The following is a 23,095-nucleotide window of genomic DNA, read 5'->3' as shown; positions in this document are numbered from 1 at the left end:
CAATGTGTTTCTCTCACATTGATGTTTCTTTCTGTCTTTTCCTCTCTCTTCCACTCTCCCTAAAAATCAATGGAAAAATATCCTCGGGTGAGGATTAATAACAGCAACAAAAAAAGGAATCGTTTGCCCTGACCAGTATTGCTCTTTGGTTAAAGCATTATCCCATGCACTGAAGGGTAGCAAGTTTAATTCCCAGTCAGGGCATATACCCAGGTTGCAGGTTCGATCCCTGGTTGGGGTGTGTACGGGAGACAACCAATTGGTGTTTCTCTCTTCCCTTTCTCTCTCTCTCTCTCTCTCTCATCAATGAAAAATATCCTCAGGTGAGGATTAAAAAATAAAATATATAAAATGGAATCATTTCTGTGAGCCACAAATTAGTGATGTTCTAGACACATCAACTGGCTGACCTGGGACCTTCCACTGCACATGGCTCGGCTTTCTCTGGCCAGCTGGCCGACCACACTTTGCTGAAGGCATGCCTTCAACCTGCTGGGAGATGAGGTTCAAAGAAATGGTTTCTCTAAGCTCCCCACTCCTCACTCCCCACTCACTCATGAAGTGAGCACTTTTACACGTTGTCAAAAACTGAATGCTCCCAGACATTACTCCTAGGAAAGGATGAGTAGTTCATTAACAAATCACTTTTGAAAGAAGTAATACCCAATGAAGCTCAAAACTGGCCAAATCAGGATAAGGAGAAGGTTTTCGGAGCTGAAGATGACGGGACATCCCTTACTGCTTCCATGCCCCGGTCCCTTTCCCCGCTTCTGCCAGTCAGAGTTACTCTCCCGTTTTCCCACTCCATTTGCTCATAAGGCAACAGTACTCAGAGGCTGGGGCAAAGTCTGCTGGGAGTAGCTCTTAGAACAACACAAAGAACAACTCATAACAACATAAATAAGTAAAAACCCATTAACCACCAGGTCCCAAATGCAGCAGAGAGGGTACAGGCCAAGTCCTGCCCTCAGGCACTAACGCAATTTGTCCAGCATAGCCAAGACCTAATCTGTAGACACTGATTTTGTTTTTAAAGTCATAGTCCTTTTCCGAAAAAAAATAAAATAAAAATCTACCTTTGAGTTTAATGCACACTTGAGGGGCGTTTCTTTCATTCTGTTCTGGATCTCTGTGGATGCTCCATTTTGTAGCAACGTCTCTATGATGCCCTGGTAACCCCAGCGTGCAGCTATGTGTAGGGGAGTGTCTCCTTTCTCATTACCAATATCTAGTCTGCATGACTGCACATCGTAGTAGACCAAAGCCTTCACACACTGCAAAGAAATTGGGAGATGCCACCATTATCTCATATGCTAAGCCCCAGGCAACATCCATGCACTCCACAGCCTAGATCCAGGTCCCAGCTTAATCAAGGCTCCACTAACCAAGCAACTGCACAGTAACAGAGAGGGAACCCAAGGGCTCCAGGGTACCCGATCAGGACACCTCACTTTCTCAAAGAACTCAAAGGTCTGTCAGTTAGACATGGCTGAATAAATTGTGACCTATCCATGTGCAGAAAGGAATGACCACAGCAGGCCCGAGACCACAGTCCCTTGAAAGGCCTGACTGCAAGGTTGGCCCTTGACTTGCAGTATTCCTTGGGAGCTTGGATTTAGGGTGTCTATAAGTCCCCTACCTGAAAAGAGGGGCTCACTGTGCCCAACCTGTTGTACAACAATGTGGTTGATACTGAACACCTGCTTTCCTTCTGGGAGTCTGACATTTTGGTACATGCCAGGCAGAGGGTACATGACCAGCCTCCAATAAAATGTGGCCTGAGTGGTGCAATGAGCTGCCCTGGTAGATAATATTTCATAGGTATTGTCACAACTCACTGAATCAATGGGCAGTCTTAGGAATACTGATGCAACACACATAACTGATGACTGCAGCGATGAAAGACAGGCTATATTTACTGATCTAGAGAATTTCCATAATGTATCGTTAAGTTAGGAAAGCAAGTTGCATAAAAATGTGTAGGGTACGATCTCATTTTCATACATCACCCACCTAACCCGGCTTCAACCCTATTTATAATAAGAGCGTAATATGCTAATTAGAGTGGACATCCTTCTGGACATCTTTCCGGACAACATTCTGGATGAAGCCAGGGCTGTGAGGGAAGCCCGGGTCCCAGATGCCAGAGGGAAGCCAGTGCCGGCAGCTGGGGGAAGAAAGGCCTACTCTTGCACGAATTTTGTGCATTGGGCCTCTAGTATATGTATAAAACTACTTGTATGTTACTATGAAGAGAAGGGGGAGAGAGAATAGTTAGGAAAAAATAAAACACAGTTAAATATTAAGTGAAAACGAAAATTATGAAATTCCTTGATATTACTATAAAAAAGTAAAAGATAAAAATTGAATATGAACAAAGGTAAGAGTCAGATGGTAGCAGGGATGAATGGAAATAACTTAATTTTATGACAGATAATGAGCAATTAAGTTCCAGGTTTGTTATTTCAACATAGCTTCTATAATAAACTTAAAATTTTTTAATTAAAAACATTACACACCAAATTGTTCAATAATTATCAACACAAAGCACGCTATACTAAACTGATTAAAATTCACATTTCTTCACGAGAGAGAAAGGGTGAACACAGCCAGGGGCAGCAAGCACCACTTACGTCTTCGTGGCCGTGAGCGCAAGCCAGGTGGAGAGCGGTGTTGCCGTTATTGTCTTGCACATCAGCGCTGGCCTTGTAGTGCAACAGCAGCAGCTTGCAAAGGGGAGGAGAAAGCAGGTGAGTAAGGGGGAGGTCACTTGTTTCCATTTTCAATCTTATTTGCCCATTCTACACATAAATGACATCACTCTCATCCTTCCTTAGAGATAAAAATGTTTCGAGATTAAAAAAAAAAAGTACATGCCCACCCCGCTACCCCCAGATTATCAGGACATTTTAGGAAAGCAAGTCCTAAAATTTTTGTCCTGATAGTCTAGACCTCACAGTTTTGTCCAGGGGTGGAGGAGCTGCAGACTCGCAGCCCCGCTGTGCAGCTGCAGCCGGTGGGACAGAGGAGCACAGCCACGACTGGAGTCGGTCAGAGCCCAGCTCGTTCGAGCACGTGCACTGGTGGCGCCGTCACCCCCTGCTCACCGTCACGCTCTGATAGCCCTTCTGACACGCAAGATGAAGTGGAGTTGACCCGTGATAGTCCGTGGCGTTCACCACAGCGCCTTTGGAAACCAGGAAGTCAATGAGGGATGCCTGCCCTACAGAACAGAAGGACTTCATAATGGAGAAAGACAAGAGGCTTTCAAACCCTAAGTGTGAAGCCACAACATTATTTTACCCTCTTGTTCCCTGGCATGAGCCAGGCCAGAAGGAACTTTTCTGCTTGAGAGGAACCAGAGCTAACATCAAGTCAGACTCTGCAGATTCTGGGCACTTTGGGGTGTCTCTTAGCAGGGACTCAGTTCCAATCTACTTCTTAGCAAGAGAAGGTACTGGAAAAGAGCCTCAGACACCCACAGAAGATTCCATGGTTCATCAATTCATAAGATGAATACTGTGCAACCATTAAAAAATACTGACAAGGAGAAATGTTCTTATATATCACCGAGTGAAAAAAGCACAGTATAGAACAGGATGGTCCCCACAATATCATATGTTTATATTCATACACACACAAGCACAGGGAAATTCCAGATACTCATAAATCAAAATTATATCTGGGAGACAGAAGGATGGCAGGTGATACTGGAGAGGTTTGTGTTTTCTACTTTGTGCACTTTAAAAGTTACTTTTTAAAAGCAGGATATAGCCCTGGCTGGCTTGGTTCAGTGGATGGGGCATCGGCCTGCAGACTGGGGGGTCCTGAGTTTGATTCTGGTCAAGGGCACATGCCCGGATTGTGGGCTCAATCCCCAGTGGGGGGCATGCAGGAGGCAGCTGATTAATGGTTCTCTCTGATTAATGGTTTCTATCTCTCCCTTCTTTTCCCTTCCTCTCTGAAATTAATGAAAAAATAAAAAAAATAAAAATAAAAGCAGGATATAAGAACCCCAATTCTAAGATCATTGTCATAGCTCGGACTCAAGCCTTCCCTCCCTGGACCACCGGCCCAGGACAGTGAGAGCACAGACAAGCCCAGGAGCAGCACAGGAAGGCCTGAGGAACGTCTGCTATTCTTCTCTTCCAACGAAGCCACCGGTGGTGGCCCATGATACAGCCCCTTCCACACCCCAACTCCACTGCACCTGTCGGCCAGGCCTCAGGCCTCTGCCGGGCCATCCTTGGTTCCATCCCTTTTCCTTGACAACCCTCAGAGGTCCACCCACGACCACATACCACAGAGGGCAGCCACATGGAGTGGTGTATGACCCCTGTCATCTCTGGAGAATGGAGTGACAACTGAAGGGTCATTCAGCCTCCTAAAACAGAGAAAAGATACAGAGAAAGACACCTCCTTCTGACAAGGCCGGCCATGCCAGGGTCTTAGGACTGGAAGACAGGCCTCAGGGTGTGATCCAAACCGGGCCCCTCTCATAGTGCCCTAGAGAGAATCCCGTCCCTGCTCACAGGGTGAGGAACTGAGGTATCTGGCGTCCCTCCCGGCCACCCCACCCCTCTAGGCCTTGACACCCAGCAAAACAGCCTGACGAGGTTAAGGGGGGACCAGAAAGGGTTACTGGGGGAAGTTGGCATTCTCCCATCCTAAACACACTTGCCGAGGCTGGGCAGGCCCTGTATCTGCCTATCCAGCCCAGAAGCGTGCCAAGTACTTTCAGGACCTTTAGTCCATCTAATGCTCCAAAGAGGCGGAGGTTAGAGTCTCCACTTTACGGCAGAGGAAGCTGAGGGCATCCAGGATAAGTGTCTCATTCAAAATCACATGGCAAAGAAGTAGAGAAGTTCCCCCGAAGCCCCGAGTATCCTGCTTCCTGGCACACGGAGCCTCCATGAGGACTCTCTTACCCAGAGACAAGTTTCTCACAGTCATCACAGAAGCACAGGGGGTGGCACATCTTTTGGATGGCATCTTTATCTTGGTCTTCTTGGCTCAGAAGTCTTTCCACTTCTTTCTGGTTACCTGAAGCAATGTGCTGAGAAGTGACATCAAAGATACGATCAGTATTGAGAAATGTGCTTTTTAAGGTGTGAATTTTTTGAGTGCTGCAGAAACACTAATATATAGATGGATGAATTGATTTGCTCTCTGGGATTTATTTCAAAATAATCCAGGTGAATAGGGAAAGGGGGTGAGGGCAGAGATGAACTAAGTTTGAGAGATGGCTATATGGAGCCTGTCCATGACACTAATCTTTTATTTTTGTAGTTTGTAAATGTAAGAAATTTTCCATAATAAAAAAAATGACAACATGACAAAATTCCCAAAGCAACAGGAGTAGAGAAGCAATACATTCAGAATTCAGGATCTTACTAGAACAAGTCTGGGTCCTGCCCTCTTATATCTGACAGACCTTGGCTTGGGGGGTGAGGGAGGAAACAGGTGCAATCAGCAGGAAACCCCATCAACAACCAAGCCTGCAGGGCTCACTCCTGTGATTCCTGTATGTGTTCCCCAGGGAGTGAGATGTTCTGGGGAGCACACTGTCCCAGGAGGTGCTCTGGGCTTCCATGGAACCCCCTCTGGCTCCGGGTGACCTCTTGGGGGAGATCTGCCCTCTCCTAGTCCTCACTTGCTGCCCAGTGGGCACCTTGACAGCCTCCCAGTGGTTGAACAGATCTAAGCGGGCAGCTGGGTGCACGTGCTGCCACATGATCAAACCACCACCAGGCAGTGCGCTCCGAGCGCAGGGCAATCGCACTCAGACACTTGAATGTGGGGCTCCTGAAACTGAGAAGAGGTATCAACTGTGTGGGGCCCCCAGTGAGGTACCACTGAACTGGCCTATGGACAAACGGTGTTTTGTCGAGTGGAGAAAGGAGGACAGTTGGGGCAGAGGGTTCCACATGTGCAGGCCCAGGGCCCTCGATGAACCATCCAGCGCAGCCATCACATAGCACACGCTGTGGAGATGAGCATACGTGCTGATTTCACCTGTAAAACCTCAGCATCCCTACCACCCTGAGCATAAAGCGAACTTCAGTGTTTAACTACACAGGACACCATGCGGATTCTGTAGAGATGCTGAAAGATGGCGTGCTCCTCACAAAGAAAGACTTGTGGTGTCTTACCTTAAACAGGCAGTCAATGGGAGTTGAAGTCATCTGAGACAGTAAGCTCATTCTCTGCTTAAGGAACAGTCTGTCACCAAATCCCTCCGACTCCTGCAGGAAAACCCAACAGTCTGTTTTATCCCGCGCTCCTCTCTCCCGCTTTCACTGAGCCAGAGAGCTGACCCTCATCAGGCTGGGAGAAGGGCTTCCTATCTGTTTCTCCAGGAAATGGTAGCTCTGATGACTGTTTTCCAGGGGGGCTCTGGGAGAGTGGCAGCACACTGGCTGTGCGTGTGTGGAATGTGTCATCTCTAAGTGTGGAATGTTGCATGCACACACCATCCTCCTCCAGACGGAACCTGGACTGTGCTGGCCTCCTTCTCTCAAACTTCTGTCCTACCTGCACAGCCCTATGCCTGCCATTTTATCTGCAGCCTACAGGCAGGAAAACATCTGACAGATGGTCTATATTTCTCAATTGCAACCAGCAGGGGAGAGAGGAGTCTTAGTTTTTGAACATATTTATTAAAATAGTAAACAATAGGGCCATTGGCCCAAGTCCAATAGGATACTGGGGTCTACCCCAGTGAATAAAGTTACGATTACCTAGATACAAAAGTCTAATAGTGTACCCTTACTTTTTCTTTTTTATTGAATTTATTGGGGTGACATTGGTCAACAAAATTATATAGATTTCAGGTGTACAATTCTATAACACATCATCTGTATATGTATTGTGTGTTCACCACTTCAAGTCTCCTTCCGTCACCACTTATCCCCCTTATACCTTCTCCTACCTATCTTTATTTTATGAAATAATTTCTAGCAAGATACTTTAATAATGCTCAGTTGAGCACCTGCTACTAAATTGTCTAATAACAAATTAACTTCCTTAAAAAGAGTCTTTGTGGGTAGTAAAGGGAATTTTTTTTCCAGCCAGTTGCTGCCAGAATAACTCACCAACCCAGATAAAACTTTAGAATAAGGCTCTCTAAGTTCTGACTTACAGGTCCAGCTAAGACAGACCTGACAGCATCTCGAGGAGCGGACCATTTCTGGGGTCTGCTGTTAGGACTGCCCTCAGAGGGTTAACTTGGCAAACAAACAACACCTCAGCATTAGAGCCACTTTAGCTCCCAGCTGTTATAAGCTATGAATGCTCTATCAGTTTTATTCAGTGATTCATAGCTGAGCAGCTTAGGGTCAGAGAAACATCAAAGACATTACTGTCGAGGTAAATTCAGTGTTCTTTCCTCAACTCTGGGGAACTATTTCAAGGGCAGCAATGAAGAGAGGCAAGTCCTCTAGGACTGAATCTTCAGGGAAAAATGAGCTGCCAGAAGAATAGCATGTGAGAGAAGCCCTATTCGGGAATGGGGTGAACACTACTTATTAGCAACCTGGTCAAGTGAGAAAAACCAGAGCCTGAAAAGCTAGAGCAGAGGGTACAGATGCTTCCAGGGTTCTCTCTCCTGGCTTTTCTGTCCACAAAAGTGAAACTAGAGTCATCCCACTAATGTTTTTTTTTTTTTTAATATATATTTTATTGATTTTTTACAGAGAGGAAGGGAGAAGGATAGAGAGCTAGAAACATTAATGAGAGAGAAACATCAATGAGCTGCCTCCTGCACACCCCCCACTTGGGGATGCGCCCGGAACCAAAGTACATGCCCTTGACTGGAATCGAACCTGGGACCTTTCAGTTCACAGGCCGATGCTCTATCCACTGAGCCAAACCAGTTAGAGCCCACTAATTTTTTTTTTAAAGCTAAAAGTTATGGGCCCTGGCCCGACAGTTCAGTCAGGGCACATACAAGAGTCAACCAATAAATGCATAGATAAATAATAAAATAAATAAATAAAATAAAGGAACCTGCTATACTGTACACCCGAAACTAATATAAAATAATACTGAATATCACCGGCAATAGAAAAATAAAGTCAGTCATGCTATTCAAAAACAAAAATTCCAAAAAAAAAAAAAGCTAAAAGTCTTTATTTAAGTCTTTATGCTTAAAGAATGTTTATGGTCATCTCAAGTATGATTCTATCTTTGGGAGAAAATTTCTGTGAAACTACATTATATAAAGAGTCGAGAGTAAGACAGAATTCAATTTACTAATATTTGGTCTTTAATGATTTTCAGAAACCTCGCCTACTGTGTGAAGATACTCTTGGGCTCTTTCCCTAGAAAACAAACAACACCAACACATAGCAGTGGCCTTGAACACTCCTAGAGGGAACTGCACTACTGCAAAGAACTCAGTTGGCAGCGAGGCAGAGGTGATCTCACAGATGGAATCCCAACAATGGTATCACAAAAGACAGGAAGTCACAACACCTGCTCTGTCAATAAAGTAAAGAGCATCTCTCAGGCCTGACCACTCAAGACCCAAGGGACAGGCTTCCCAGCAAGCCAGATGATGCACACCTGGTCCCATCATCTGATGGGACCCACCACCTCTCATCCAGAAAGGCAGAACCAGGGTCAGACACCCCTTGACTAGCGGAGCACCCTGGGCTGTGTTCCACACCCCCTGGCCCATCCATGCAGAATGCACCCAAGAACCAGGAGACAAAGACACCCACACGCAGAGGCATTAGAAGAGTAACTGAGGGCACCAGTGTCACCTCACAATTCAAAAAGGCACTTTCGAATATTCCATTTGAGTCTCAACTACCGAGTAAGGGGTAAAATATACATTATCCCCAGTATAGACCAGAAGATGGACAGAGGCTTAGAGAGACAAACAGAAGTGCTGGACTCAAACCAACACCAGCACAAGAAGGACTACTCCTCAAACACTCCCCCAATCCCACTGGAATCTTTTTTTCCTTTATTTTTCCCCCCATCACCATTTATTCCCCTTATACTCTCTTCCACCTCCATCTGCACCCCCCTCTTCCCTGTCACTTGGAATATTTTCTGAAGTAGAAGTAGGCACGGAGTCCGGGCCAGTGTGGCTCAGTTGGTTGAGTGTCGTCCCATGCACTGAAGGGTTCAATTCCTGTCCAGGGCACATATCTAGGTTGTGGGTTTAATCCCTGGTTTGAATAGGAGGCAACCAATCCTCTCTTTCTCTCTCTCTCTCCCTCTCCCTTCCTCTCTCTGTAGAATCAATGAAAAAAAAATTATGCTCGGGTGAAGATTAAAAAAAAAATTCAACTGACACTGTTTGGTCAGCCACTTTCTTACACCCTGGCCAAAGGCCTTCAAGTGTTGGCCTTCCTGCCCACATGGAAAATAAGAAAGCAAGATGGCCACAGTAGAGTACGGGGGCAGGAAGGGGACAGGAGCACCTTCAAGATGTGGATAACTCCTTCCAGGTGACAGGGCGCTTCTGGCCCCATCAAGGAGCATCAGGCAATTCCTCTGCAGGGTGGTAGGGCCAGGAAGGGAGTGACCTCTCAGATGGATGAGAGGGTAAGAACCAGAAGGGCAGGACCATCACAAAACCACTGCAGGGACCACAGGAAAACACATTCCTAGACTGAGTTATTGCACTGAGCACAATACCCTCTAGGTCCATCCATGCTGTGGCAAATGGTAAGATTTCATTCTCTTTTATGGCTGAGTAATATTCCATTGTGTATATACACCACAGCTTTTTTATCCACTTGTCTATTGATGGGCACAATACCATACGATTTCATTTATATGTAAAATCTAAAGAACAAAATAAGTGAACAAACAAAACTGAAACAGACTCATAGACACAGAGAACAGACTGGTGGTTTCCAGAGGGGAGAACGGCTTGGGAGACTGGGTGAGAGAAGTGAAGGGACTGAGCAGTACAGATCGGCAGTTACAAAACAGCCATGGGGATGTAAAGTACAGCATAGGAAATGTAGTCAATAATATTGTAATAATTATGTGTGGTATCAGTTGGGTACTGGAAATATCGAGGGGAACATTATGTAAAGTATATGATTGTCTAAACACTATGATATCCATCGAAAACCAATACAAAATAAAATTGAAAGAAAAACAAAATATTTAACTATGATCACATAAAGTAAAAAAAACATACACCACATTTCTGGAACCTCACAGAAGACGATTTTCAAACTAAGAAATCTTACTTCGTTACTATGGGAGTGAGTGACAACTGATTCTGCAGACACCTGTGCATGTGGAGTGCACACATGGCCCTTCTAGAATGTGAGTGATTTCCCCCTAAATGAGAAGCACCTTTCCACAAGAGTCACAGCCAACCACATCTGAGAAGAGCTGGACAGCTTCTAATTTCACCAGCTTACATGTGGGAGATCAAACCAAAACCCAGACAAGAGCAGAACTTGCACCATGATGCTATTGGGCTACGTGCCAACGAGTGCAGCATAATCTCAAATTTTGGTTAAAAATACAATTATATGGCACTGAGAAAAGACATACGCCCAGCCGAAACCGGTTTGGCTCAGTGGATAGAGCGTCGGCCTGCGGACTGAAGGGTCCCGGGTTCGATTCCAGTCAGGGGCATGTACCTGGGTTGCGGGCACATCCCCAGTGTGAGATGTACAGGAGGCAGCTGATCGATGTTTCTCTCTCATCGATGTTTCTGGCTCTCTATCTCTCTCTCTTCCTCTCTGTAAAAAATCAATAAAATATATTTAAAAAATAAATAAATAAATAAATAAAATTTCTTTAAAAAAAAAAAAGACATACGCCCAAATGTTAATAAAAGTTACCCCCACCTAATGAGTTTACAAGAGGTTTTTATTTCCTTCAAATGTTGTTTTTCTAATCAGAAAAAAATAAAATTTATTCTTTTTGGGGAAAAACATAAACATGGCTCAGTGGTTGAACATCAACTCATTAACCAGGATGTCACCGTTCGATTCCCAGCAGAGGGCATGCAAGAGGCAGCCGGTCAATGATTCTCTCTCAGCAGTGATGTTTCTATATCTTTCTCCCTCCCTCTTCCTCTCTCTGAAATCAATAAAAACATAAAACAAAAACAACAATAAAAAATAAACATGTTAATGATAAATGAATTCTGAGAACCAGCTTTTACCCAAGTGCACCTGCCTGGACAGGCTTGTGCTCTTTTCCAGATGTTTTAACTTATTATTTTGGGAGATTCTAACATCAGTAGAAAATTAGGATCAAATAAAGTTTAATCCCCAGCACTCAATACAGAAACCTCTTCACTTTATTAATTTTAACTTTGTGATTTCTGTGAGTACTGTCACATTTTGCTGGTTGGTATGCAGCGAAATAAGCCAGCAATGCCATCTTGGTTTAAGATTCTCACAATTCACAAAGAAATATAATCTCCTCTCCTTAGCCAAAGCTCACCAACCAACCTAGAAAGTAATAATAAGGCCACCGAGTCCTAACATTGCATACATTAACCTCATTTCTTGCCTATATGGTCAAGATATCCAGAGTCACTGTTTCTAGCTCCCCCTCTGCCCATGCTTTTGAGGATGCCGAGGATCAGTGAAGCAGGATACGTAAGCCCCAATGAAAACCCGCGAGCTTTCACAGCCAAATCAGGAGCTCAGGGTTCAGTGTGCTGGGTTGCTGTCCGGGCTCAGGGCCTGTAAACAGCTGAGGCCCCATTCCCAGGCACCACTGAAGAATTCACCCCTCCACACTGACCTCAGAACCCTATCGGTGTGCAGGGACACCCCCACAGAAAGACCAAGGGAGGAGCGGTCTTACCAGCGGTTTGACAGAGAGGCTTCCTTGCCGAATATATTCAATTGCAGCTTCAACTGAGGTCAGGCAGTATCCCAATTCATCTTTCGTCGAGTTGCTAAATCTGAAGTTTTTGATATAACTCAAATTTGCCATCCTAACAAAAGGAAAAAAAGGTTTTATTCTTGTACACAATTAACACTTGCAGAAACAATGCTATTGGCTCAGGTGACTGAACTTGGTTAGCTCCAGGGAACACTGACTGCTAAGCCCTCACTCTCTATTTTAGAGTGTGTGTAATTAGGAAAAGAAATAAAACTACTTGTTATTTTCCTGGAATAGGCTATTTTTAATTTTTATTTATTTTTTTAAAGATTTTTTAAATTGATATTTAGAGAGAGAGGGAGGGAACATGTGAGAGCGAACCATGGATCAGCTGCCTCCTGCATGCTCCCTCCAGGGAATCGAGCCTGCAACCTGGGTATGAGCCCTGACTGAGAATTAAACCAGCAACCTTTCAGTGTACGGGATGACGCCCAACCAACGGGGCTGAAATAGGCTATGTTTTAGAAAGCTCATTATTGTAAAGTGAGCTGTGGGTTCCTATGGGAAGAAGATGAGCGTTGGGACCACAGAGCTTCCTGCTCAGCCACTGACTAGCTGCATGTTCCAGAATGAGAAACGTAAGCTCTCTGGACCTCAGTTCCCCATCTATAAACGGAAGGAGAGCCACCCACTGCCAAATGAAGGTGGAGCAGGCATAGCACCTGACTCATGAGAGGTGCTCACTTTCCTAGAGTTATACTAAAACTGCCATAGTATAGTACTGCCATTTGAAAAACGATTGTAACAAAAAATATTACCAATTAGGTATCTCTGTTTTCACAAGCAAATATAACAGGACTGATAGCAGATCATCAGCACACATAGTCTCCAAGTTAACTGCAAGGAGGAAACACGTTCAAAGTCATCATGATACTCAAATGGACCAACAATCCTTTCAACTCCTCACCACAATTCAACCCACAAAACCACAATCCAGTAAGATTACACGTCAGAGAGAAATTCAATTGCACAATTTCCTTTACAGTATCCTGAACAGATGTCAGATTCAAGGGGAACACAAAAGCCTAGCATTCCCAGAACATGTACATGAGAAGGGAACTCCAAGCAAACCACCCTGCGCCACCTTCCTGGATGGGCAGATCCCAGGAGATCAGTGACAGTGGACACAAGGGAAGGTGTGCCAGAGCCCCTGCTGAAAGCCTCCTTCCTCCTCAGGTCATTTCTGCTTTATGCACTGTGGAGCCAATGCTGAAAGCAGCCTATTTTTTTTTTTTTAATCCTCACCCAAGGACATGCTTGTAGAGAGGAAAGTGTGCCAAATACACTCCTGTTTATTTCATTTAATATACTTTTAAGATCATTCCCTATCTACATACACAAATCTGCCTCATTACTTTTTTCTTGGCTTATTTTGTTTAACTTTTTATACTGGAAAATTTTAAACATATTCATAACGAGTGCAAACAGTCTAAAGGACGCTTGAACCCCTATGTACCCATCACCAGCTTGGCTCATTTCTGAGGCTGCTGTTCCTCTGCCACCATTTTCTCACCACAGTCATGACACATCTACCCCCACCCCATTAGGAGGCACTCACTCATCAGCACAGACCCCAAGGCGCTCATGCTAGAAGGCTGGGCTGCACACACCAGCCAATCTGTATGGTCCTTTAAGACAGCACTGCTCCTTAACAGACTTCTGCTTCTGGGTGGATGCATCTACCCCCCCTGCCGGGCCCCTTCCCCAGCACAAACCTCTCTGGCTAGGAGACTGTGTAATGAGCTGCACCACCTTTCGCAAACAAACCAACTTCTGCTGTGGGGAGGTACATTTGTTCAGCTGAGCTAGTTCTCTCTTTGCACGAGGTATGTTGAAGCTGTAAAATAATTTGGCAAATGACAACTTAAGAGCACAACATATGGGCCCTTTTTCTCTGGTCTGATTTACATTTCTTATAACAAACCATAGTAATGAAAAATAAAAATAGAAACCCAGAAGCCATCTCACTCAAGTCAGTGGCAAAACACAACAGCTTCAAATGTCTCATTCAGGCTGCCCAGTGACAGCAGCACCAGAAAATTAGAGGGGGGAAAATCCAAAGTCCTTAGCCCCAGAATGAAATAGCCCAAAGGAAAAATAAGTAGTTTAAACATAAACACTTCAGACATTTTTTTATCCTAATGAAACTTAAATTAATTCAGACGTTGTCTCTTTGGCAGGGTTCCCTCGGATGGGCAGGTGAGGACAGAACCCACCTGGGTGAGCTATGTGCCCACCTAGAGACCAACTGTGGGAAATCACAGCCCCGTTAGCTCCTACCCAGGCGGTACGTGGGCAGACAGGTGCAGGAGGGTGACAGCTACAACACAGTCATCTGCCAACATCAGCACTTTATCTTCGGTCACAAATAACTGCACTGCTCCTCAGTATGAACCAAGTCAAACCAGCCTGCCGCCACTGCTGCCGAGGGCCCTGCCCCTGAGGATGCTGAGCTGCTGCAGTGCAAACCCTTACCTGAACTCAGGTTTCACACCAATATCTTTCTGCTGAAGATCTTGAAGGCTTCTTGTGATTTTGTTAAAGGCAGCATCCTAACAACAGATTTTAACGAAGCTTCAAATTTCCTAGAAAGCACAGAATAAGGCTTCCAACCTGGGTGATGGAGATTTAGAACCTACCTCACTTGCCTCCATGGTCCCCACATATTTAAAGATCAGATCATAAATATCGTGCTGGACGTACATCTGTGAAATCAACGAACCCCAGTTCAGGGTGTGTGTGGGGGGCAGCAAGGAGAGTCGCAGCACTGCCACCGTCTCCCCTCACTGCCCTGGCCTCTTACCTCTACCGCCTGCTTCATCAGGTTCATCTGGGCCTCATGCCTGGCAAGCATCTTCTAGAAAACAAGGGAAGTACAGTAAAAGTGCTTGGCTTTGCATGTGGACAAATTGCAATTCTCTCTTTTGAAAGTCCTGCTGCTTACCAGGTGAGAGTCCCTCAGAAGGTGCTGGAGGCATTTGGTGTAGAGCGCATTCACCGCGTCCTAAGTGACAGAGCAGAGAGACAGGCCATAACACAAAACCCAGACATGCTACATGTCCTGGAGTGAAGAGAACATTTTACAAAATGTGACAAACTTTAAGTGCTTATGCATGTTTATCAACTGAGTTATTTTTCCAACTTTTTTTTTTAGGTGTATATGCATTAAAAATAGAAATAAAATCCTTTTGGAGTTAAGATGCTACTATATATATATATATATCTTTATTGATTTCAGAGAGGAAGGGAGAGGGAAAGAGAGATAGAAACATCAATGAGAGAGAATCATTGACTGGCTGCCTCCTGCACATCCCTAATGGGGATCAAGCCCCCAACCCAGGCATGTGCCCTTTACCAGAATTGAACCTGGGACCCTTCACTCCATAGAACAATGCTCTATCCATTGAGCCAAACCAGCTAGGGATATATATATATTTTTTAATCCTTACCAGAGGATATTTTTCCATTGATTTTTTTTTTTTTTTTTAGAGTAGAGTGGAAGGGGGGGGGGGCGGGAAGAGAGAGAAACATTGATGTGAAATAGACACATCGATTGGTTGCCTCCCACACGCACCCTGACTGGGGCTGGGGATAGAACCTGAAACCCAGGTACGTGCCCTTGAAGGGGAATCGAACCCATGATCCTTTGGTGTGCAGGACAATGCTCTAACCACTGTGCACACCGTCCAAGGCGATAACTTTTATACTTCTCTGTGATTTTCAAGTTTTCTACAGTGGCTTGTACTACTTTTATAGTTAGGAATATTTCAAACAAACTTCCAACAGTGGAGTCAGCAAAGCTTCAGAGAAAACAGAGGGATTCTGGGCTCTAAACTGGCCTGAGACCAGGCATGCCTGGCAAAGCAAGACACAGGTACTGACTATGTGGTGACGGAGGCTCTTTCTTTCACATTCCCTGAATGTTCGCTGGAAAGAGGCAATGTTCTTGTCAAATCTCTCCGAGTGTCTTCCCAAAAACTCTCTCACATCTTCGATGGTTTTCAAGGAAAAGGTATCTGAGGGTGTTGAAGGCTCTTCTGAAAAAGAGACAGAGAGTCAGGATGACTGAAGCTTTCACTGTTTCCTGGCAGGGGAAGTGCCACATCCTTTGCCCTGCTTCCCCAGGGTCTGGGCCCCACCTTCCAGGGGGAAGAGGAGGATGAACCTATTTCAAGATACTGCCCAAGGGCAGCCCAGTTACAGGACAACCCAGGGTTCAGAGAGCCTGGTCCTCTTCAGACCGTTTTCTGGGACAAAACCTGGACTACCTGGGATCTGGGGCATGGCCTGTGTGGCTCTGGTGAAGAAGCCCTGATTCCTGATAATAAAGCCTCAGACTGCATTTGGAAAATTGCTGCCTCAAGTTCCTGGAGCAGCTGAAGAATTATTATTCATTAAAAATAATGAGATCTCAAAGAGGCACCACAGTGGGGCTGGGTGGGTAATAATACTATAAGAGCTAGCTCTAAAGCCGAGGCCTGAGACAAAGCCAGGGCTACCACTTTGCACAACTCTAGGGGACAACACCCACACTGAGGCCTATGTGAATACTGCCTCCTGGAACTGTCATGTCCGAACTGTGCAACCATATGCAGCAGCCCAGTCCACACCTTAGCTCGAGATAACCTTCTGATTAAGTTCTATGGGGCAATTATGTAAATAATTATGCAGTTTTCTAGTGGGCGCTTGAATATTTTATGGGATGTTTGTAATAGTTATGTCAGGAGGGAATTCAATAAATACATTGCTCCAAATCATGAGAAAGGGGTTTTCTTGCAGAATACCTGAACTCTCTCTCTTCTCCAAAGGATGGGCTATACACAGTAGGCTGAAACTTTCTTCTTTTTCATTGTAGAAAGTTTCTTCAAAGAGAATGGGCACTGAGAGAAGACAGGCGAAACCAGCTCCTAATTTAATCCTGTTTCCTTGTATAAAGACATCCTAGAATAAGAGAACCATCACTGCACCACTAACCAGTGGTGACTATCGACCCCTCCGCCTGGACCCAATACAGTACTTTACCCAACCTGCCCCTCTTCGCTCCAATGTGGGTTTGTAGGGACAGCACCACTCTTTTGATTTTACACACACACACACACACACACACACACACACACACACACAATTTGTTGTTCCACTTATTTATGCACTCAATGGGTGATTCTTGTACGTGCTCTGACTAGGGATCGAACCCACAAACTTGGCATATACAGATGATGCTCTAACTAATTGAGCTATGGCCATAGGAGGACTACTCTTTAATTTGCTTTTTGATACTAAAATGTTTTTCTTTCCTCTTTGTTCACTCTGTAGTTGTGGCTACAGTAGTATCCTGATACTTTTTATATTCTTTAAAATATATTTTTACTTCAGAGAGGAAGGGAGAAGGAGAGGAAGATAGAAACATGAATGATGAGAGAGAATCATTGATCAGCTGCCTCCTGCACACCCTACACTGGGGATTGAGCCCAAGACCTGGGCATGTGCCCTGACCAGGAATCGAACCCATGACCTCCTGGTTCATAGGTCCACGCTCAACCAGAGCCACACTGGATGGGCCCTGATCCTTTTTCAATGTTGTAACAAAAGAAGCACTAAGCTGTTCCTCAGAGTAGCAGAAACTACACCCTCCAGGAATGGAAGAGTAGGAAGGCTCTCCTATCTGAACAAAAGACCAAAGTGTCTGCTGTTCAGCTGGGATGGGGCTGGACAATGATGCTGCAGTCCCTTTTGAGGCTCACCACTTTGGCCATGGCCAGGGAGCCCAGGGCAGATCCGCTGTGATAAGCCTGACTGCTCTGCTCTGTGTAGATCTGGGTACCCCAAAGAGAACAAAAAACTAACAAGGGACTGGCAGCTGTGGTGAGCAGATCTCTGGCAGGAAAACAGTGGCATGCCTCGTGAGCCACTGGGCTGCTGACCCCAAGCCGGTGTCCAGGTCACCCCATGCCCCATCATTCCTCTTCCCCACACAGTGCCTACAGCTGCTGGGTTGGAAAGTCCTGATGAGGAATGGAACCTCCTGCTGTCAGCACCTACCTGCTTACACTTAAAAAATAAGAAAATGCATACTCCAAAATAGCACTGACTACGAGATAGATGGATATCATGTGCCCCCTGACGTGATTCACTGAGAAAGATAAAATACCCTTTGGAAGCATTCCTACCAGAAACGGTAACTGCTAATCTAATCATGAGGAAACATCCGAGGGCCCACACGGAGGGTGAGTCTCCAAAGCAAAACAGAAATGTCAGTGTCATGAGAGACACACTGAGGGCCTCTTGCAAAAGAAGAAAACTGAAAATGCATTCTGGGACCCTGGATCTGAAAGTGCAACTAACATAGCTCGTATGAGAACAGGATGTTGGAGGACAGTACTCTATCAATGTTAAATTTTCTGAGTATGATCACTGTGCTCTGGTTATGTAGGAAATACAGATGGAATTGTTTTGAAGTAAAGGGACATGGTTTATGAAACATTTTCTGAAAAAGGTTCAGAAAAAGTAATAGTAATGTATATTATGTATAGTGATAAAATAAATGTGGCCAAAATGTTAATAGTTCACCAATCTAGGTGAAGGGTATATGAGAGTTCTTTCTACTTTACTGAAACTTTCTGTAGGATTGAGATGATTTCAAAAACAAAACTGGGTGTTTTTAAAAAATATATTTTTATTGATTTCAGAGAGAGGAAGGGAGAGAGAGAGGGAGAGGGAGAGAAGATAGAAACATCAATGATGAAAGAGAATCATCAATTGGCTGCCTCTTAGATGCCCCCTCCTGGGAATCGAGTCCACAACCTGGGCATGTGCCTTGACGAGGAATAAGGACCTCCTGGTTCATAGGTTGATGCTCAACCACTGAGCTATACCAGCTGGGCTCAAAACAAAGTTTTAAAAAAATTAAACTTAATCCCTGATCTCCAATTTGTGGCCAATGTCACAGGGATAAAATAGCTTGCTTTGCCAGGACCTCAAGGAAGAGATATCACTGGCAGGAAACCCATAGGCTGAGGAAGAGATGCCCAGCCAAGGCCTTGCTCAGCACTACCATCTCCTCTTTCCTCAAAGGCAGCAGGCCCTCCAACCCCATCCCACAGGGCGGCTGTGTTAAAGCCATCATTTAACATAGATGTGAAAGGGCGACAAGCAGGATTCTCTCCCCTCCAGCCCACCCAAATACTGAGTGAGTAACCCTGGTTGACCCACAAAGAAATGAATACCTTTCCATTTAAGGTCTGAAAGTGTTCTTCCACTGGTTTCAAAATATAGGACTCAAACTGACAAGCAGACTGAACATTGCTTGTTAGGCTTCCTTTGCAGGGAACTAAGACCTGGAAAAAAATAATTAGGGTGAATACTAGAGAGATGTGTCATTTACAACTTCAGCAGAACAGGATGCATCACAAAATATTCCAGCTGGAACTGTTGTGGGGACCTACTGCAGAGATAATGCCCAACACGGCAGCAGGTGATGCCAGCTGACTCTGCTGTCGTTGTGATGGAGCCCAGTCAGAGGGAGGTAGCTCCCACCCTGTGGGGTCCCTCCCCACAGCTGGACTGGGTGCCCCACTCAGTCATCAATTGGCTCATGAACGGTTCCAGATGGAGACAGGATAGTTCAGAAAGCACAGAAAAGTGACACTAAAAAGTCACATGTATTCCCACACCTAAATGATAAACACTGCACATGAAGACAGTTTGCTTTCCATCTCCTTTCCGTGTTTGTTTTTAAGCCTAGTTATGATCACAGTTTGTAACACAAGTACAGAAACTCAGTTTCCCATCGCAGGCTGTCACCTCCACCAGAGATGTCTCAGTGTGCCAGAGCCTCGCTTTGGGGAAGGTGCAATCGGAAACCTGAATTTTTAGTACAACAGTGGCTACCTCACTGACGAGACACCAGCTTCTCAGCTCAAAGCAGCACAGGAAGGAGCTTGACTCAACACTGCCTTCTGCCCCGGCACATAGATCTGTGCTTGGCTCAGGGACTCGTGTTTCAGAGGCCTCTCAGACACAAGTGTACCCAGAAGGAAGATGACCCAAAGCAGCTAAGTCATTCAGAGCCCCATCTCCTGAAGCAGCCCAGCCAAAAGCAAACGGCTCCTGCACTATCCCCACTGTGCAGAAGAGGACACCGAGACTCAAAGGAGTTGAGTAACTTGCCCAGGGTCACACAGCCAGTAAGTGGCAGAGCCATGATTCTGACTCCTGCCGTCCTCTAACCGCGGCCCCATCTTGCTGCCTCATGGAAGGACTGCCCAGAACAGCGGTTCTCAACCTGTGGGTCGCGACCCCTTTGGGGGTCAAACGACCCTTTCACAGGGGTCGCTTAAATACATCCTGCATATCAGATATTTACATTACGATTCATAATAGTAGCAAAATTACAGTTATGAAGTAGCAACAAAAATAATTTTATGGTTGGGGTCACCACAACATGAGGAACTGTATTACAGGGTCGCGGCATCAGGAAGGTTGAGAACCGCTGGCCCAGAACCTCCTGCGGTTTCCTCTGCAAAGACGCCATGGAACTGGGGAGCCTCTGGGGGCAGTGGGCCTCAGGGGCTTCCTCGGGGAGTCAGAAAGAACAGGGCGGCCTCGCCCCACGGAGACACACCAATCCCTCACAGCAAGAATGGGAGGCACTGACTGACGGAAGAACTCAAGCCTGTCTACAAGGTGGCCTTGACCTGCTTCAAAAAATCAAGACTGAACTAGATCAAGATCTAGATTTAACCACCAATTTCAGGAAATACAGAGAATAGAGGGCCATGTTAAACACCACTATAGGACTGAAACTGGCAAAAGCCAGAATGCAGGAAGCTCTACAGAATAAGTGACCAAAGAAAAAGAAAATTAGAAGAAAAAATTAAAAAGAAACTCAAGATTGCACATTAAGTATGTGCAGTTTCATGTACTTCAGTTTAGCTCAATAAAGTTAGGAGAAAAATAGAGACTTATCAATTCAACATAATGTGTGGATCTCCTTTGAATCCTGATTTGAACAAACCAATTGTAAAACAAACAAAAAATATGAGAGATTTGGGAAATTTGAACAGGACTAGATATTAGACAATGTTGAAGAAATATTGAGACCCTAGCCCAGTGGTCGGCAAACTGCGGCTCGTGAGCCACATGCGGCTCTTTGGCCCCTTGAGTGTGGCTCTTCCACAAAATACCACGTGCGGGTGTCTATGTACAGTGAGACTGAAATTTCGTGGCCCATTCGCAGAAGTGCCTGTACATAGAGACATCCCCATCAAAGGAAGGCGTGGAAGGAGGGAAGACTGGAGGGCGGGCTAGGGCAGTGGGGGAAGCAGCCAAGCTGCATTCTTAGCTTCTGTACACTTTGTGTGAGGATTAGGTGGCCTGCAAGCTTGGCTCACGGGAGAGGACTGAGGGGCAGTTAAGCCTAGGGGAGATACACATTTAAAAGTGGAAATATCACGTTTTTAGAGCCTAATAAAGGATTCGAGGGCGGCCAAATTTGGCCCCATGACCAAGCCCCATGGAAATAAATTTAGCATTCACCTGCTGAGGCCACATGGATCCTTTAGAGATGGCAGAAAGTTGCCTCTTCTAGAGGCAACTGGAATATTCTACTTTTCATTCAACCACCAGTCATGGAGGGAGTATTATTATGCATTAGACAGGGATGAGCCTGTTCCCATCACCTGGCCATCAGGGGGCAGAAGCTAGCCAACAATATGTGACCGGTGGAGCAGGCCAGTTCCTTCCCAGCACTGCTGATTCCTGCTGAGAAGCTGGCCTCACTGATTCTGGAACTAAACAAGGCTGAGGAATTCAGTGCTGCCCAATGTGGGCCCTAAACAGCTCCTAGTGGATCTCATGGCTTTCAGGAGGGGCTGGAGTGAGCTGCCTAGGGTACCACTGGGAACTCGGGATGGTACCGTTTAAGAAGAATCTCCCATTCCTCAGTGTACCTGAAAGGAAGGTGACCAAGATGCCAAAGTTCTTATTCAAAATTCCCCTCTCGCTAAAGTGAGCTTAAGTGTGAGTCCACTACTTGCAGCTGGAAAAGTACCTACTGGATGACAAAGGAACTGTGCTAAGGGCTGGCAACACAGTGGTGAGCGAGACAGGTCACACAGAACTTACTGAAAAATAACAGCATTCCACTGTGTGGCATTTTTATTTTTATTTGTTTTTTAATCCTCACCCGAGGATATGTTTTTATTGATTTTAGAGAGGAGGGAAGAAAGAGAGAGAAACACATTGATGTGAGAAACATCGATTGGTTGCCTCTTGCATGCTCCCCCACCAGGAATCGAACCTGCAACCTTTTGGTGTACAGGACGATGCCCCAACTGAGTCACCTGGCCAGGGCCACAGTGTGGCATTAAAAATAAATAAATAAATAAATAAATAAATAAATAAATAAATAAATAAATATTTTATTGACTTTTTACAGAGAGGAAGGGAGAGGGATAGAGAGTTAGAAACATCGATGACAGAGAAACATCGATCAGCTGCCTCCTGCACACCCCCTACTGGGGATGTGCCCGCAACCAAGGTACATGCCCTTGACCAGAATTGAACCTGGGACCCTTCAGTCCACAGGCCGACGCTCTCTCCACTGAGCCAAACCAGTCAGGGCCACAGTGTGGCATTTTTAAAAAGCACGAGAAAGTTACATATGTTATCTAGACAGTACTTATTTTTTAAAATATATGTTATTAATTTTTACAGAGAGGAAGGGAGAGGGATAGAGAGTTAGAAACACTGATGAGAGAGAAACATCGATCAGCTGCTTCCTGTACACTCCCTACTGGGTATGTGCCCACAACCAAGGTACATGCCCTTGACCAGAATTGAACCTGGGACCCTTGAGTCTGCAGGCCGGCGCTCTATCCACTGAGCCAAACCAGTTAGGACTGGACAGTATGTATTAAATATCATAGAACAAAGATGGGAAGGAAATATTTCCTAAATTAGGTTAAGCTCTCCCAGTCAACACGATTGCTTTGCATCCTATACCTTTTCTCTGTGACACTTACCACAGCTACAATTCTAATAAATATATATCAGAATATAACCATCTCTCCCACTAGAATTTAAGCTCCATAGGGTAAAGATGATGATGTATATTCATATATTTGGCTGACAAACATAGTGCCTTGCCTAGAGTAGCATTTAATAACTAGTGTGAAATGAAAAGATAACAATGAATGTCTTTGGTGAGCTTTCA

The 23,095-nt window shown here is 45.2% G+C and overlaps 1 protein-coding gene across 1 annotated transcript in view; it reads right to left on the bottom strand.

Annotated features, from left to right (window-relative positions):
- The window catches only part of ANKRD27 (ankyrin repeat domain 27), a 61,886-nt gene that overhangs the window by 23,583 nt on the left and 15,208 nt on the right, over window positions 1-23,095 (bottom strand). The window contains 16 exon segments of the mRNA XM_059667032.1: window positions 1,077-1,274; window positions 2,634-2,726; window positions 3,108-3,223; window positions 4,302-4,384; window positions 4,929-5,056; window positions 6,153-6,245; window positions 11,803-11,935; window positions 12,642-12,720; window positions 13,599-13,720; window positions 14,359-14,435; window positions 14,523-14,588; window positions 14,687-14,740; window positions 14,828-14,887; window positions 15,766-15,920; window positions 16,668-16,824; window positions 19,107-19,217. Of these exon segments, the coding sequence (XP_059523015.1) occupies window positions 1,077-1,274; window positions 2,634-2,726; window positions 3,108-3,223; window positions 4,302-4,384; window positions 4,929-5,056; window positions 6,153-6,245; window positions 11,803-11,935; window positions 12,642-12,720; window positions 13,599-13,720; window positions 14,359-14,435; window positions 14,523-14,588; window positions 14,687-14,740; window positions 14,828-14,887; window positions 15,766-15,920; window positions 16,668-16,824; window positions 19,107-19,217 (1,725 nt within the window).

Source organism: Myotis daubentonii, chromosome 15 (assembly GCF_963259705.1).
Source record: "Myotis daubentonii chromosome 15, mMyoDau2.1, whole genome shotgun sequence".
Lineage (NCBI taxonomy): Eukaryota > Metazoa > Chordata > Mammalia > Chiroptera > Vespertilionidae > Myotis > Myotis daubentonii.
The sequence above is the reverse complement of the archived record's forward strand: the minus strand, read 5'-3'. Positions and strand labels throughout refer to the sequence as shown.